The 16,775-nt window shown below is 42.8% G+C and overlaps 1 protein-coding gene across 2 annotated transcripts in view; it reads right to left on the bottom strand.

The window, feature by feature from the left end:
* WDR7 (WD repeat domain 7) overlaps positions 1-16,317 on the bottom strand; it is a 121,864-nt gene extending 105,547 nt beyond the window's left edge. For both annotated transcript variants that reach the window (XM_086480375.1, XM_086480376.1), the window contains exons 1-11: positions 16,159-16,317; positions 14,875-14,981; positions 11,662-11,740; positions 10,936-11,110; positions 8,979-9,055; positions 5,672-5,791; positions 5,337-5,482; positions 4,170-4,272; positions 3,002-3,143; positions 2,229-2,477; positions 492-712 (exon numbers count right to left, since the gene is read on the bottom strand). In XM_086480375.1, coding sequence (XP_086336501.1) covers positions 492-712; positions 2,229-2,477; positions 3,002-3,143; positions 4,170-4,272; positions 5,337-5,482; positions 5,672-5,791; positions 8,979-9,055; positions 10,936-11,110; positions 11,662-11,740; positions 14,875-14,981; positions 16,159-16,317 — 1,578 coding nt within the window. The remainder of the gene's footprint in view (positions 1-491; positions 713-2,228; positions 2,478-3,001; positions 3,144-4,169; positions 4,273-5,336; positions 5,483-5,671; positions 5,792-8,978; positions 9,056-10,935; positions 11,111-11,661; positions 11,741-14,874; positions 14,982-16,158) is intronic.
* Between the last annotated feature and the right edge of the window lie 458 nt (positions 16,318-16,775).

Raw genomic sequence — 16,775 nt, 5'->3', positions numbered from 1 at the left:
GTTGAGCAAAAAAAAGTGAAACCATAGTTTTCAAGTAAATCAGTGCGACTTCGTTCATTAAATTCCACCCATTATCCAGGTTACGAGAGACAAAATTGCCTTTAAAACCTACGGGCTGACTGGTGGGGAGCGCCTGCCTATCACATCCGCAAACACCTCCAGGGGAAAGCCCGCTTCCACGTCGGGGAAATCCTCTCCCGCTGTTAATGCTGTATATATCATAAAGTACCAAGCGGTTCCTTAGCTAGCTAGATTTTAACACCCAGTTTTTCCATTATTTTTAATCCTTTAAGTAGCTAAAACACAACGCGAACAGAACAGAGGTTAACACGACAATTAAGCTCTTTTTAAGTGCCTGCAAGCATTAGACATTGGGTCAGTGCTACTCTTTTAGTATTTCATACCACATTTACATTCTCAGGAAGGATTTGAGGAGCTGTACCATTTATGGAAAGCGTGAGACAGGTTATCAGACATTATGTAAAACTTACACTACAGTTTTCTGGTGGAACTAGAAGCTGTGTAATTTCTCCACCATGTACACAGAAGATATGTTTCATCTCTCCAGAAAATATATCCCATATGATGACTGAGAAATCCACACCACCTGAGATCAAATACCTTTGATCATAACGAGAAGAAACCTGATGAGGATACAGTAAACATGTAATTTTGTTTCGATGGCCTCTGAGAGTCCGGTGAGGTGGCCAACCTGAGAAATTGGGTAAGGGGGAAAGAGAAAAAAAAAAAAAAAAAAAGTAATTCAGTTAACTATCCAAAACACTGTTCTTGATAAAAAAAAACCAAACACAGACACACTGCAATTTTTGACAGAAGTTCTTACAGAATTAGCCCTGTTTTTTTCTTTTTTTTTTTTTAAAGTGTTCATGATTTTTCTACTGGATATGGGCTGAATATGAACAATGCTTCTTGTCTTGCTGTACAATCTCACTTATGTAATTCAGCTGTGTTAAAATAGCCTCTTTGCCCTAAAAAAAATCCCAGAAAAATTTACAAAGGCCACAAAGATGTGAAAAAATTAATACCCTTCCCCGTCAAACGTGAACTTATCCAAGGTTATAACCAAAAGGACCAGTACCAGGAAAACTGTGTAATCTCACTCTGCACTGGCCACAATGCTGGCACGCAAGTCTGCAGTGTTATGTACTTGGTGCTTGTGCAGAAGAGGTTAACAACATCAAATTTAAATTTGAAAAGGAAAATATTTTTTGCGAACAGAGAGCAAGAATGGGGAGTCTTCCGCTCATCAAGATCAAACCCAGGAGGTAAATCACTCTCATTCTAACCTTTTAACTATTGCAAAAGATGCTTAGAGAAACTGCCTTTTTAGATGGCAAATTTGACAAAGTGAGCACAGTAAATTCGATACCAGAATCAAGTATTCTATGCAATACCTGCAAGACAGAGTGGAACTTTTTTCCTCTACGTGATGATGCTCTGTAGCAAGCACAGCAAGCCTCACATAGAATACATGCAGGCACTTCTGTATTTTTATGAGGGTATGAATCACCAACACTTATTTGTGGAATAACATATCAACTCTGAAGCCATCAAACTTCACATTAAGAAAAAAAAAACATTTTTTGTATAGACTTACACAAAGGAAATCAGTTTATATAAAGGAAAGAGCACCACCAACAGCCTTGTACAGAACTGACAAGCTCTCAGGTGTATTTACAGAAAAACATTTCCATGTCTCTTTCAGTTGTCAGCATTTGTAAAACTCGAACCCCAAATATTTGTTCTGCAACCGTGACCACAAAAGTATTAAAACTACGTTGTCTGCAACCAAAACACACCCAGCAGCAGGCCAACGCGTACCACTCCGCTAACCAGACAATACGCAGAGAGGAACGCTCTGACAGACATGTCGGTTCCCCAGGAAGATCTTCCCCGCACACGGACAGCCCAGCTGAACACCGGGCAGAGACGGGAGGTGTCCCCCGCCGTACCTCTGCCACCGCATCGCAAAAACCCAGGAGAAACACCCAAGGCTTTCCAGGGAAGGGACCTCCCACAGCCGATTTGTTACTGCAGCTTCTCGTTACAGAACAGGACCCCAGAACCGGTAAGGCCACAGTGACATGGTTTCTGCCCGTGAAGCGACTCGATGCTCACTTCGTGAAGCCACCCCGGACTGGAGCACCTCCTGCAAGCGGCAGGCGCGCTGTCACCCTGCCGCGCTACCCCAGAGCGTTTCTGCGTACCTCTCCTGAGCATGTGCTCGCCTTGCAGCAGCTGGACTATGGCAGTCTGGGTGGCCGGCACGATGACGATGCTGCCATCTTCGCGACCACACACCAACCGCCCGTGTGCCGGGATATACACACTGGCCGTAACTTTAAGTGGTTCGTTGATGTTTGGTATTAAGCTCAGCTGATCTATGATCCCAGCAGGGCGAGGGGTAAGTTTATCAAAAGCTTCCTGGAGGGATATGGATGTTGTTGTTTGCAGTCCTGTTTAAAAAGAAACAAGGGAAAGGGTGAGGCAGGAGGAGGATTTAAAAGAAAAAAAAAAATTAAAAATAAATTGAGACGTTCAGAATGCATTTCTGAAAAGATCTCAAAGTGTAAATACACTGTGTTACAACGCCTGGTTCGAAGCCAGAGGTACACACTGGAGATTAATTTACCGACTACAGGAGGGAAGCTACAGCGACACATGGAAACAACTTATGTGAGAACGGGACAAGCATATGATTTAAGCTACAAGAGGCAGACAGCAATGGCCATAGCTAGTATTCAGAATAAAGCAGTTAAAACTCAATACCTGAAAAACATTCAAAGTAAATTAAGATTTGGATCATATATCAAAAAAAATTAAGTTACTATAACCCTTACAAGCAGCTAACAGTTAAAAAACCCAACAAAACCACCACACAATTTGATGGATCTGCAGGAAAAGCAGCAGTGCATTTTCCAGCCACAAAACACCGATCACAACCAGAGAAGCCCGTTACGAGCCCACTGATCAGGCATACCTTTTGCACTGCCTCGTGGTTCAAGAGTATCAGGCACACTCCAAATACACAGTCTCCCCGAAGAGTCTCCCTGAACTAGCAGCTTATAGGAAAACTCCCTCTGTCCACAGAAGAATCGAGTAACTGGAGGACATATTAGTAGCTGTTAAAAAAAAAAACAACACAACTTCAGATCACACGCAAACCACCTACTAACCTCAAAATGTACTCTCCCCACATACCCACTGTACATTTAAAAAGCAGGACAAACATTAGCACCTTTACGCTTTCTCTTTCTTACAGGAGAAAGAACAAATACAGCAATACAAATCAGAAGAAATGTGGTTAGTTACAAAACAAGTCACAGGTTTAGGGGACAGGAAAAAAGATGTTTATATATATATTTGGGTTTGTTCTAAATATATTCCTATGTGGAATATTTTACATATACGTATGTGTGTGTATTCTAAAATAACCACAACGGTGAGCTGAAGTTACACTACTTGGTAAGGAACATGGTCCACAACGGAAGCAAAAAACTTTTAATATTGACCGACAAAATAAAGAAAAAGAAAAAAGTTTCAATGTCCAAATTTGCCAACAGATTAAATGATTAAGATACAAAAAGGATTCCTACAAATAGTCTTGTACTAATAGCATTTGTAAAGCAGACAGTTCCTTACACCTAGTAGTACAGATGTAAGTACTAGATACCTCACGCAGCAGTCTTCGATACATGGTGCTTCAGCAGGCACAGTTCGCAGTGCGACACACAGATGAAGTCTAGCTCAAAGAGGACTCTGGCCTACAAAACTCCATTTGCTTTACTTTGCAAGGATTTAAGCTTTTGAACTCAAAGTTGTGACCCCAAAAGCTCTTGCTCAGTTATTGCCTCATCATCACACACATCACAACTTTTTCCCCAGGCACCGAGGAACAATGAACTGTTAGCACAGAGGAACTGAAGAGTCACTTGACCAGAGAGGAACCTCTGCATCGATCTGAAAACCAACAAGAACCAAACCCAACAGAACAGCAGGGAAGTTGCACTGTCTGCTTTCTCTAGGAAAGCAAGAAATCCTAAAGGACTACTCGGAAAGAGAAGAACTGGTCACGAGGTATGCATGCTGCAACTCTCCAAAACCAGACAAGCAGTCCATAAAAGTAACTCCAAAGACCCGTATCTTACCTGTTTATCTGCTCTGTCCAACACACTGTACAATAAAGGCGGCATTAAATTTTCTACTGCTTTCCCCACGTCTCTGCGAAATGAATCACTAGCCGGTAGACAGCTGGGTTTAAGAACAAAGAGAAAGGAATAAAATTCCGTGTATTACTGGAGAGCGATTACTACATCACTGCCTAACTAACACTAAGCAAAACCAAACCCCAAGCCCGTAAACATTACACTTTTTCAATTATTATACCGTGTACAGCAGGTCATTACTCCTACTTTAACGTACAGGGTATGCTTCATCAATTAGTAACTGCTCCAAGCGTGTGCACCTCAGTTCCCCCCACACTCACAACTGAAGGGAAAAAGAAGGAAGGAAGCCTGGCTTTCGGTCTGCTTTGCACTTCAACACATCGAGACTCAGGACCAAAACACACCAAACTAGAGGATTCCTCCGACAGATCACCAGACAGATCTGCTCGCTTCCTGATGCTCTGATCATGTAAGAGGGTGTGAAAGGAGTTCTTGCCCGATCCGTGTGAGAATAGGCAAGGATCTCAGAGATAAAACTGTATCTCCACCCAGAAGAAAGAGATGTTTGTGTGTCACAAAGATGACAGAAGAAAACTTTTTTCTTTTACTTTTGTCATTCTACATTTACTTAACCCCTTTGATATCTAAATTGAAATTAATTTTATATTTTCACATTTACGTGTCCTAACTCAGCTGTTCGTGCCTTCCCTAACGGGCTGAACGAGTACTCCGTCACAACAACACAGTAACATTTACATCCTACTCCATATAGCAAAATCTTATTTCTTCCTTATTTGGACCTGGTTAAGGAAATATTTCATTTATATTTCCTTTTAAATTCTGACACTTGTTCAACAGCAAAATGCACCTTTTCCCACCACACAGCTCCATTAGGAAGTGAAAAAAGAGTTAGCGTAATATCAGAAACTAGCGAAGCAATCCTTGGTGAGGCAAGCTAAATTACCCAGCATTGCTTCAACACCTGTTTAGGGGACACACACTTTAAAACATGCTCATGGAATGCTAGATTCTGCAACATCCGTATGATTTTGTAACAAAATAAAAGCCAAAGAGTCAGTATTTCTTCAAAAGCTGCTCATGTTTCTATCTCAAAAAAACAAATAAGCAGAGTATTTCATTGTTGACTACCTGGCTGGTAATCTGTATATGAAACTTTGTCCATCTTCCGTCCACACAATCACTTTATCAGCTGACACAAAGTCACCACCAGTCCAGGTCTGATCGTTTTCACTAGGGACCGAACATAAGAGGGAATAATCTCCAGCATCAAAAACCTGAGAAGAAACAGAGAAGTCTGTTGTCACTCACCAATTACCAATTAAAATGCCCAGACAGCAGGTAATTTCGGTCTCAATATAAACACATGAAACAGACCATCTTGATCTGAATGCCGTACTGGCAGATTAATTACGCAGCTTCTACAGGGAGAAGCAGCCGGGTGCTGTCCAGCGAGCTTGTCTTACCCTCCAGTACTTGGAGCACACCACCAGCAACGACTGCTGCGTAAACGCGCAGAAAGAAACGCTTTGACAGTTTTGACAATAAATAGGTTTTGACTCCTCTTCAAATACTGGTGTTGTATCCTAAAAAAACCCAAAACCAACAGTAAATCAACAGCATTTTATTTAAAATTATAAATCTGAAATTAAAGCCATATTACCTTCTGTAATAACAACATCTTCAAAAACGGCATTTCTTGAGGTTTTAAATTTGCTCAAGTCACGAGCTTTTCAATGTTTCTGTAAATTTTAACTGAAATAAACACTTATGGTTTATTTTGATACTCCTACGGGTATACCGTATGTTGAATACCATCCTTCCTGAGATAGAGAGTCAAGCCTGCAGACCCTGCGGGAAGTACACGAGCAGCCAATGTGCAGAAAAGCAGAACTGACAAAGTGATTGGTAAGAAATTGGCTTGTAGAGACAGCCAAAAATGACACTGACCGGAGGTTATCTCTTTTATTTAGAGAGTACACCTACAGGGCCGTAATCAGGCGCCAGCACTGACCAGCACACCACCAGAGCCCGAGAGCTGAACTGCTGAAGACACAAGCCCGTTCCCTCCCCCATGTCCACCAGCATGATCACGTCTCAAAGTTTTCAGCTGCAGACTGACCCTTGGCCGGAGGTTAAGATTCAGTCACTGCTGACCTCGTTCTCCCGAGATTCAACCTAGCACTACCAAACAGCACGGGATCTTTGCCACTTGGCCAAACACCCTCCGCTGAGTCCGAGTGCCAGACTGGTCTTTCACACCGGCGCTGTACCTTGACTAACTGGGCCCACCTCAAAGCAAAACTCTCTTCTGGTTGTATTGAGGGGGCTCACTGCAACCTGTCCAGATCCAGAACACACACAAACTAGTCCCAAGCTAATCCTCACCCTGACTGACCGCCCATCTTCACTCTGACTTGGGCTACCTTGAAGGAAGGAGGGACAGCCGTAGAACCATTTAGGTCAGAAGAGACCTTTAATATTGAGTCCAGCCGTAAACCTCACACTGCCAAGTCCACAGCCACGCCATTCATCATCTGAAAAGTCTGGCTTACAAAAACCTGGCTGCAGATACCCTGCTGTGGGTATAAACAGGAGGCTTACAGAAAGACCTGTCTGCAATGCCCGTCACTTTAACTGATTTCACAGAGCTCTTCGCTTCCAGGAAAAAACACCTTATCAAGACAGGGCAGAGAAAATCAGGATAGCCAGGCAGTCAGGGCAGAAGTGGGGACTCAGATGTCCTACATCACAACTCCTTCCTCCATTACAGATCTCTGTGGCAACACGTTGTTTTCCTGAAATATTACTTCCTCATCTTCAAGATGGGGAATAAGCATTCCGTCCTACACAGAAACCACTTAAGAGTTCAGACAGCGTTACAGCAACCAGGGCCTGAAACGGAGAGTTTCAGGCACAGAACAACACACAGAACAACAAACAGACAGAAATCAGATAACAAGAAAACACCCAGACAATTTTCCTTCTTGCTCAAATTGAAGTCGCAAAATGACAAAGACCACGCGATGGAAAAGGGACTATGCCGTTTCATAAGACGCCAGATGGCCAACTTCTAAGGAAAAACCAAACCCTTGTAGCAGCTCTTATTCTATTATTCCTCATAAGAAGATCTACAAGAGCATGTGGTATCCTCTTCCGTCACTTAAGTCTAACAAATTCCCCAGCTGGCCAGATTAGCGGTGCCTATTTAGCATCGTCACTGTCAACGCGTTACCTTGCACCCAGACAGTCAGCTGAAACGGAGCAGATTCGGGCACATTTCATTGCTGCCGGGTTCCCCGTATCCCAGACAGACTAGGCTGCGCCAAGCTCCTCTTTAGTCACATCTGTGTGTTCCTCACTTGCACAACAGCCGATACCCCTCACTGCTTACAGCTGCCTTTTGCTGGGCTTTTTTTGTTGTTGTGGTTCTTTTTTCCCCAGGTGTACCTGTTAAATGCTAAAACATTACTAGCTGCACGACAAAGGTTTCCAGAAACTGCTTTGAGAGCAAACATTACTTCACCAAGTCTGAAACTATGAAACATAAAAATCACGATTACCCCTGACGGGGTCAAAAGCAAGGAATTCCGTTATATTGCTCTTTCAAGTTAATGCAAACTGTGTTGATTTCTATTACAAGTATTCTGGAAATAAACAAGTCCAGCAAAAACTGGTTTGTTTCTGTATTATAAGGCTACTTTTCCACAGTTGCTAAACTCCTACAGTAAGGTGTACATTTACAACAGGTTTCTCTGAACAGCTAATTTGCCAGAGGTCTACGAGACACGTAGCAAATCTCCTTTCAGACTTCTATTCGTTAGTCCACAGGAAGGCAGGAACTGCCAAATAACCAAGCAAGCTGTAGATAAGCCCTAATAAAGATTATTCTAAAAACTGTATTCTCTGCTCAGCAAACCCTCTGGGCATCTCCAGATCTCACCCATCTTTCCCAAAGAAAATACCACATTTAATAATAATAATTTTAATACTAAATTTAATAATAATAGTATGATAAAATAAAACGATAATGAAAAATAGTTTTTAATTAAGTACAGATATTTTAAGAGCATAATAAATGCAGCTAGAGAACTTAATCTTAAAAAAAGAGTAGCATCATGATAAAGTCACTTCTATAATGCCACCACCATATTAAAAGACACGTTTCCCATGCAGTACAGGGCAAGCTTTAACCCTGTGACTTGTTTCTTCTATCTGTACTATGCAGAGTAAACATGTATTTATTAGCACCGTCTCTTTCAACCAGTGAGTACCTACATGGCAAGCTCTTGCATAGAGGCTTTGCCTGTACTGAATGAAGTTACGCATCCAGTACAGCATCCGTGTTGTTTTGGGACGTTAAACGTTTCTGCAACAACCTTTGTTACTAAATGCCATTTCAAACTCAAAACTCCTCTGGAACATAGTACCAGATGGCTTAAGGAAATAATAGGACTTTTAAAGAGGGAAAAATTAAAAGAAAAATATTTGTATAATAACACAACTCATTACAAGGTACAAATTAAAAAACCAGATTTGTAGAAACTCTTAATTTTGAGGTAAGTTCTCAGAGTCAAACATGAGAAAGATTGGGAATTCTGCTGGTAACTCGAAGAATCAGTAAAGCAAAATTAAAGGAAGCTGATTTTCAAAGGGCAGAGAGGAGAAAAACCGTAGTATCATTAGGTAGCTGGAAGAAGAGGAAACAGCATTAATAGCAGTTCTCCCTTCATCGCAACAGGAAATATCATTAATTCAGAAGCCTTTGTTTACCTGCATCCGATTGACTTCAGAGGTTATTATCCACACCTTCAGGATGCCAGTCACCGAAACTGCTACAACAGTGTCCTCTGGGGAAAAACAAGCATCGGGCTGATAAGTACAAGGGAGCCGTCATGTTGTCGCACACTTGTGCGCACCCGAGTACAAAAACATGCCGAGAGCACCTCAGCGTTCAAAGGTGATCAAAACATTCCTGAAGTGTTTGCTTCAAAACCAAACGTTTGTTTGCAAAGCCGTATGCCAGAAGTTCACGCACACACAGATTCCACGGGTTGCTGTCAATCCACACCCAGGGCTCAAATTAAATGGGGGAAGTCAAGCCCCAGGTGTTTCTGCCTACGGTACTGCTATCGGACATTGTCCCATCGCTCTCCCCAAAGGCCAGGGGTTACCCTCCCGAGGGGAGACACTTCTTGCTTCTGCCAGGCTGCCCACCCAGAGCTGCCTGCGAGGACCCAGAAGGTTAGCGGGGAGCAGATCCCAGTGGCACAGCTGCCCAAGCACCTCTGGGCTGCGGGTTCCCAACAGGCATCTCCACCAGATTACTCCACTAGAGCCACCACCTTCACAGAAACCAGAGTATCCACGTGCTACTTAGACTTTCTAGAAACTCCTGTTTCTACCAGACAAGTCTGGCCTAAGACCAAACTCCAAGGCGTAACCTCTTGATTACAATATCAAAACTATTACAAAACAAGAAATAAAAGTCAGTATCAGGAAACGGTTAACACCAGAGTTCACTTCAGTTGTTCCACGAACTTAAGATGCTGCAGGGACAGCAACTGAGCTTTCCCACTTCAGCACTTCAGGAACACTCAGTTTACATAGCTGTCAGCCTCAGCTCAAGGTAAAAGTCTTTCCTTTTGTCAGGATCGTCCTCCTTCATGCTCCCCAAACCTCTCAGGAATTCCAGTCTCCACAACAGGAAAAGCTCAGCGAGACACCTCTCTGCCTCAGCTGCCAGGCTTTAAAGCCCAGCAAATGAACAGAAACTAGCTGAGCAAAACAGATGTGCTGACAGGTATCACTTCAAACCACATCAGCTAATCCAGCACGAACCATGAGCCTACTCACACGCCTCTCCACTAAACTGACTGTCACCGCTTTTACAAGTTCTTCCTCAGGAATCTTCAGGTTTTTAATTCTATTGTGTACTTTAATCACCACATTCCTTAAACACATTTCCTACAATAATAGCTTCGAAAACATTATGACTGTGCTTTTTACGAAGCTGCTAGTCACAAGAAATACTCATAGCATGCATATATCTTGTCAGAAATCACAATGTATGGCTGGCCGAGCGATCTCGACATACACGACACAGCATGCTCGTAACGCAGATGACAGCCTTAGCGTTTAGAGGGCTTGCACCCCTTCCTTCAGTCCCGTGCCAGTTTCCAGGCTCTTGCTGTCAAAGTGCTCTCCAGAACTTATTCTTAGTTCTCCAAGAGAAAACAAGTTATCACCCCACTGAAACATGCTTTTACTCCAAATAAAATAAAATAAAATAATAATAATAATAAAAATAAATCACTCTTCCTGCAGGAAGGTTTCTTGTCCTTCAGGTTCCACACATGCACACACTGAAGATGACAGACCTGAATCTATTTACCATGTTGGCCTGGATCCTGCCAGGCGCCCACACGCGGAGTGACCCGGCTAAAGTTTAGGTTCTGTTCACGGGAAAGCGGTTACGTTTTAGCCAGAGCCAAAACTCCCATTTGATGGAGCAGCAGCAGAGGCAACATTGCACAGACACTAAACTAGCCTCTTTTTCAGGGACTAGAAAGAACTATCCATACTTTGCTTTTTGGAAAGGTTAGCGCTTGCTCGGTGTTGCCCAGGATCACAGGAAGTAACATTCCAGTTCCTCCTCAGGTTCCTGAAAAGGCTGAAAACAGTGTTTTGTCATACAAGGAGGCAAAGCCATAATAAAAGCAACAATTACCTTGTGTTCTATTGGATCGAATGATAGTCATGGAGCTGATCCAGTCAGGAGATATCTTTGACAATAAAGAATAAAGGACTTCAAGGCTGGTAGCATCCACAACGAGAATTTCTGGATAATGTCCATAGCATAACAGCCTCCCTTCACGCTGAGTCCCAACTGTAAACTGATAGAACTAAATGGATATTAACAAGATACAGAAATTATACTCCATGTGAGACATTAACCACTTCATTTTTAATCAAACCCATAATTTCATAAATATATTATAATGCCTATACATTTAAAAATTACTACTCTGCACTGAGGAGGGGAGTTTTTTTGCAGAGGCCTCCTCTCTCCTGTTATCTTCCCAAGGCAATCCTTGCCCTGTCCACCCAGCTCTGGCAGCTGACACAAGCCTACCTCAGTCTTCCCCACTAAGATCACCGTCATGTTCCCACCTCCCCAGGCAGTACTCCAAAAATTTTCTCCTTTTCTTTCTTCCTTTCCAGCCTCTCTCATTAAATATGATACGTTTTTTCAAATGCTGAAGCACAGCACATATTTCAGCTCTAGGGCATTTGATGATACAGCATAAACTATTTATGAGATACTTCAGCATGCATACAATGTCATTATTAAGCTTAAAAAGAAAAAAGACAGCCTTGTCTTGATAACTGATCTATAGTTATCCATACTTTGCAATACAGAATAGGACCTCTGAAACACACACAAGGTACTAACCTGTATGCCAGTATGTGTACAGGCAAGTTTAGTAAACTCTATGCATCTCCCATCATTCACATCCCACAGACACATCTCCCTAAAATATAAAAGGCAGATTAAAACTACGTGGAAAATACTTCAGTCTTCCAAGTCTAAAAATCATTTACATTGGGAGAAACTTAACCATTTGAACCATTTGTTAGCGAGTATACGAATTGTATTTAGATAAAGGAAACGCAAAATCAACTTGATCTCCCAGTCCTTCCATCTGAATGTACACCACCTCTTCTTCCCCACAAGGATCAGGGGAAACAAGCGAAATGCCAAGGTTCATCATAAACAACCAACGTTAAACAAGTGCGTAACTGCAAATTTCTCACTTCTCTCACAAATGTCTCCAGTCATTACACACTTCCACCGCACCCCCAAGCTGCCCAAAGATTAGCTCGCCTTCCCCGCACCGGTGAGGAAGAAAACAGCGTACAGAGCGCCGCGCTGTGCCGGCTGGCAGCGAGCACTGCGGGCCTTCCCCAGGGCCCGGGCTGTCTGGCGGTGGAAGCGTCACCTGGGACCCTCCAGCGCGCCTGAGACCAAACCCAAAGCACTGAACAACACTTTATAAGTAGTACCAGTGGATGCGTTCCCGACTTGCCTTACGAGCAAAGATTACAGTTACCCATATGAATTCATTCCAATTAGCAGCCAGTACTACTTACAGTATTTAAAGAAATACTTTTAAAATTGTATATCAAAATTCCATCAGAAAATAATCTCCCAGCTGCTTTGTCACCTTTATATATAATTTCACAATGAAAACATATTTTGGCTCTAAATCCAAAGGAAAAGATTACTCAGTACCACAATCATTACAAGATGGAAATTCTAAGTTTTGACACATTCTGCTTTCACTTCCAGGTTAAAAGGTTGTTCAGTCATAATTGTTCCCTGCCTTTTCCAGATAAACAAATTTCTTCATCTTGTTTGGACACATAACAGACCTATATCTGGACAGCTACATTTATAGAGGCAGAGGTTAAGAAATTGCTTCCTCAACCACAGCTGATCAAATCAGCCTCAGCCAGGAGGGCCACCTTTCCATAAACAGCCTTTTAAAAACAAAGCAAATAAACAAACAAACCCCCAGACTCACAAACTTTTTTGTTTTGCAGAGCAGAAAAGTCTGTCATTCAAACAGCAAGTTCTGTACAGAAATGCAAAAGCAACCCTCAAGAACAGGCTGATGCTCTGGGAAGGAATACCTTTGCAAATCCCTTCAGGTTAAATATTTTGCCTAATGAGAGGCAACTGAGTCGGAAATGTTAACTTTGCTTTTAAAAGTGGAAAGGCATGTTTTAAAAACAAATTACACATGCATTACCACATTCAGTCTCAGAGTGCTCAAAGTCCCCGCTAGTTTAAGAAGAAATATTATGATGTGTAATTACAACTTCTTTCCAAAATACTGTTGTTCTGGAATGAAAGTAACTGTCTTCACAAAGAGAGCTAACCCATTCTAAACCTATACCATTCCCTGTGCTGTTAAGACTCCAGAAAGAGATGCTAAAAATCAGCAGTATGGCGAGATGGCCTGCCATAGGGCAGGGGTGAAGGCAACCCGTCTGGTTCGATGCAAGTCCATGGAGGAAGACGACTCATAACCGAAAGGCTTGCAGCTCTACTTAGAAACTCAGAAGCTACTCTAGACTCCGGATAACAACAGTAGTTGCTCCAACTCCCTGAACCAAGACTAGGCTCGTATTTTGGAGACAGAGAGCTCCTGCCTTCCAGAATGACCACCAGAAGAGCCAGACCATGGCCCGTTTCCTTGCCTGCCGGTAGCGAGGACTCACTCTCACGCAGCCGGAGTGCGAGCGCAGACGCCAGGACACAGGGAATGCACCCTCCCCGCCCGCACGGGCCAGCCTGGGCTCACGGCTGACCCTGGTAAGTTGGTGTTTGCCCTTGAAGAGCTCTCGAGAAAGCGCTGGAAGCTGTCTGGGCAGGGGCTCCTCGTCCCTGCAAGGCTGTTTAAGCTGGGCCCTCTCCCCGTCCTGCCCGCGCTGCGCTGTGCTGCGCTGCCAGCCGGGCCGCACTGACCCAGACCCCAGCTCCCGATGGCTGCCAACGCCCAGGGGCGCGGGGGAAAAGCTCTCTGTAGCGGGAGGGGACCCCAATTCAGAGGGCAAAAGCTACAGCACAAAACCGCAGCAGGACAAGTTATTTCGCCGGCCGGAGGCACTCTCCCAGGAGAGGACAGTCGGTTACTAAAGATCCTGTGCTCAGCCTGAGGCAGAGGATGGGAAGAAGAGGAGGTGGGGAGGAAGCGACATGTGTGAGTTATGAATGCCAAAAGTAGTTGGCTGCAAAGCTTTGGCCTGTAATTTACCAAATTCTGTATTTTTTTCAATAAATTAGCCCGAAATCTAGGCTAAAATGTGAGTGTACAGAGTATACTGTATTGAATTTACAGAGGATGAGGAGTTTTTTGGGTTGGTTTTTTTGGGGTTTTTTTGTTTTTTTTTTTACTTTAAATTACCTGACTGCAATCCCCATTGATGTCAATCGCATGAGAAACCCTTCCCCTCTCTAAACAGCAGCTCTGAGTCATAACAAAATCACTTAAAAAATAAAGTGTATTTGCTGACATATTTTTTTCTTAAGGATAAAAATCAAACACCGCAACAGAAATACAGTTGAATTGTGTGACAGATTTCCAAGTTTTAAACAGGAATTGGGGATCACTTCCTGCCAACAAGCTGCACTACAACCCAAGCTTGCTTTCACTCCAGAAACAGATCTTGGATAAGCAGAGAAAAAGGAGCAAAACGTGGATCTACTGTCAACTGAACTGACAAACTCACACGTGTGAAAAGACAACAGAAAGCACAGAAGTGCCGTGTCTGAGGGTAACACGTCACACATGTCGTTGCCCACCCGGACACCAATGACACCCAGTGCTCCACACACAACTGGGGGTGTCCTGTCACCCACTCCCACGGCACAAGCAGCACCAGAGGAAGCCCTCCAGGACCTCGGGCACTTTCCTGTGCCCCTCTCCGGCCACGAACCCAAAATCCACACCACGCTCAGGATCTACAGGGGAGAAGTCCCGTCATTTGGACATTACACCAAGTAAAAAATACCGTGTATGTAAACAACCTGATCTCTCCTCTACCCTCAGTTTCCATCATTTAACAGACGTGCATATCAATAAATTCTCAGGAAACTCACCCGCTTTCTGATGCGCTCACTATATACTGCTTTTCACTGGAAGCAGAGGCCTTTGATAAACAAGTAATTGAGGCTGTATGACCAAACAACAGAGCTCTGGGATTAATCTAGAAGCACAGAAACAAAATATGAAGCAAAACCAACATAGCCACTGTTACTTAACCAGAATATACATATTTCAGGTTTCCATTTTACGTATTAGTTAAATAAATGTGTTTTATATACATACACATTTATTAGCATAGCAGTGGATATATAATCTGGAAAGTTTGCACTGAACGCTGCTATAGTATGGGAAAAAAAGAAGAGTTTCTACCTAACACTGTCACGCAAATTTGTGGAAAAAAAAGAAGCATTTTGCACCAAACTCATGCTACCAATATTTTTAAATCATAAGCTGAGTTTGACATAATTTGAATGAAAAAATTGTGTTGTACTGCAACAACAGTCCCCCCATCAAGTATAGTTCACAACCCTACACATTCATAAATAAGTTTATATAAAGCCCACGCACAGATTAAGGATAAAAAAGGAAAACTGCTCTTTATTTGTCTTTTCTAGAAAGAAATAGTTGTTTTCTCCCATTCTTTCTTTTTAAATATGCCAGACATAAACATAGTTTATGGGGGTAACTCGCAGACGTTGACATCTTTAAGCAGTCAGTACAACTTTTCCTGAAGCATGTTGCTTTTTACAAGAAAGGACTGTTTTGCTATTTCATTCCAAGAGTTTAAAACTCCTTGTACCAAGGCGAACTACCAGATCATATTCAAAATAAGCACTTGCAGATTTCAACTCTAGGGCAGCCACTGGCATAAGACAATGAATCATCAACATCTATCTCTGCTACTAGCCTTTTTGCTCTTTCAGTTTTCATGGAAAAAAAATGGTTGCAAAAAAAACCCACCTTAAAAAGTTCTAAGTACAGTCCTCTAATGACTGGAATCTGTTTTCACAAGCCAGTATTAAGCAGCCAAACTTGAAAGTAACCACTAGTCTAGAGCAGCTCCCAAAAAAAGAGGAAGCAATTAGTGAAAAAAATTACTGCAGGAGCAGCAGCAAAGTTCAAGAACAAAAACGTCTCTTTCTAGTCTGAAATATTCACTATGGGAAGCATGCAGTGTCAACCCAGGCCTCGGCAGAGGGAGGAAGAAAGGACAAGGATGTGGAAAGAACTGAAGACCAGAACAGATACTAAAACATCAAAGAACAAAATCACACTGGCAACAACGATACGCACCTCAAACATACAGAAAATTAAGATTACACAGACTTCAGTCTTACCTCTAAATCCACAGAGAGGTCCCAGAGACATATTTGTCCATCGTGGCAGCCGGTGACAATCATGGACGCGTCCTCCATGAGCAGCAGGGTGGATATGCAGTGTGTGGGGGCTTTACGGCCCCACAGGACGATGGGCAGAACGAGGCTGTTTCCTGCCATTTTGCTTTCACGCCTGTCAATTTAATCAAGATAACAGATATTACATCTCAGGCTGGTAGGCCCTTGTTCCTGCATTTAGCAGGTCCTTCAATCCGTCTGAAGTGACTTCGTAAACATTCTGTACAAAGAAACACAGTCACTGTATGTTATTCTTCAAATAAACAGCACTATACGACCTCACCTCTCCTCTCATCAGGGAATGTGTTCGTCTTCCCGTATGGATCAAATAACATTCCTTAAACAGTCACTGGGGCAGTATTATAGGTTCACAATTTTGACGACTTCTGCTTTTGCCACAGATAGTTTCCAAAGTGGCATTTCCCTACACGTGTAGGTACCGAATGGCATATTCTAATGCACATAGGCGCTTTTGCCAAAATCACTCTTTTTAGAATAATTTTGAAGTAACAAATGCTTTAAGTCCCACAGCTGCAGCACCTATTACATGCCCAGTAGCA

Source organism: Leptosomus discolor, chromosome Z, assembly GCF_034619465.1.
Source record: "Leptosomus discolor isolate bLepDis1 chromosome Z, bLepDis1.hap2, whole genome shotgun sequence".
In the NCBI taxonomy this organism is placed as follows: Eukaryota; Metazoa; Chordata; class Aves; order Leptosomiformes; family Leptosomidae; genus Leptosomus; species Leptosomus discolor.
Note: the sequence above shows the minus strand (reverse complement) of the source record. Positions and strands in the feature narration are given on the sequence as shown.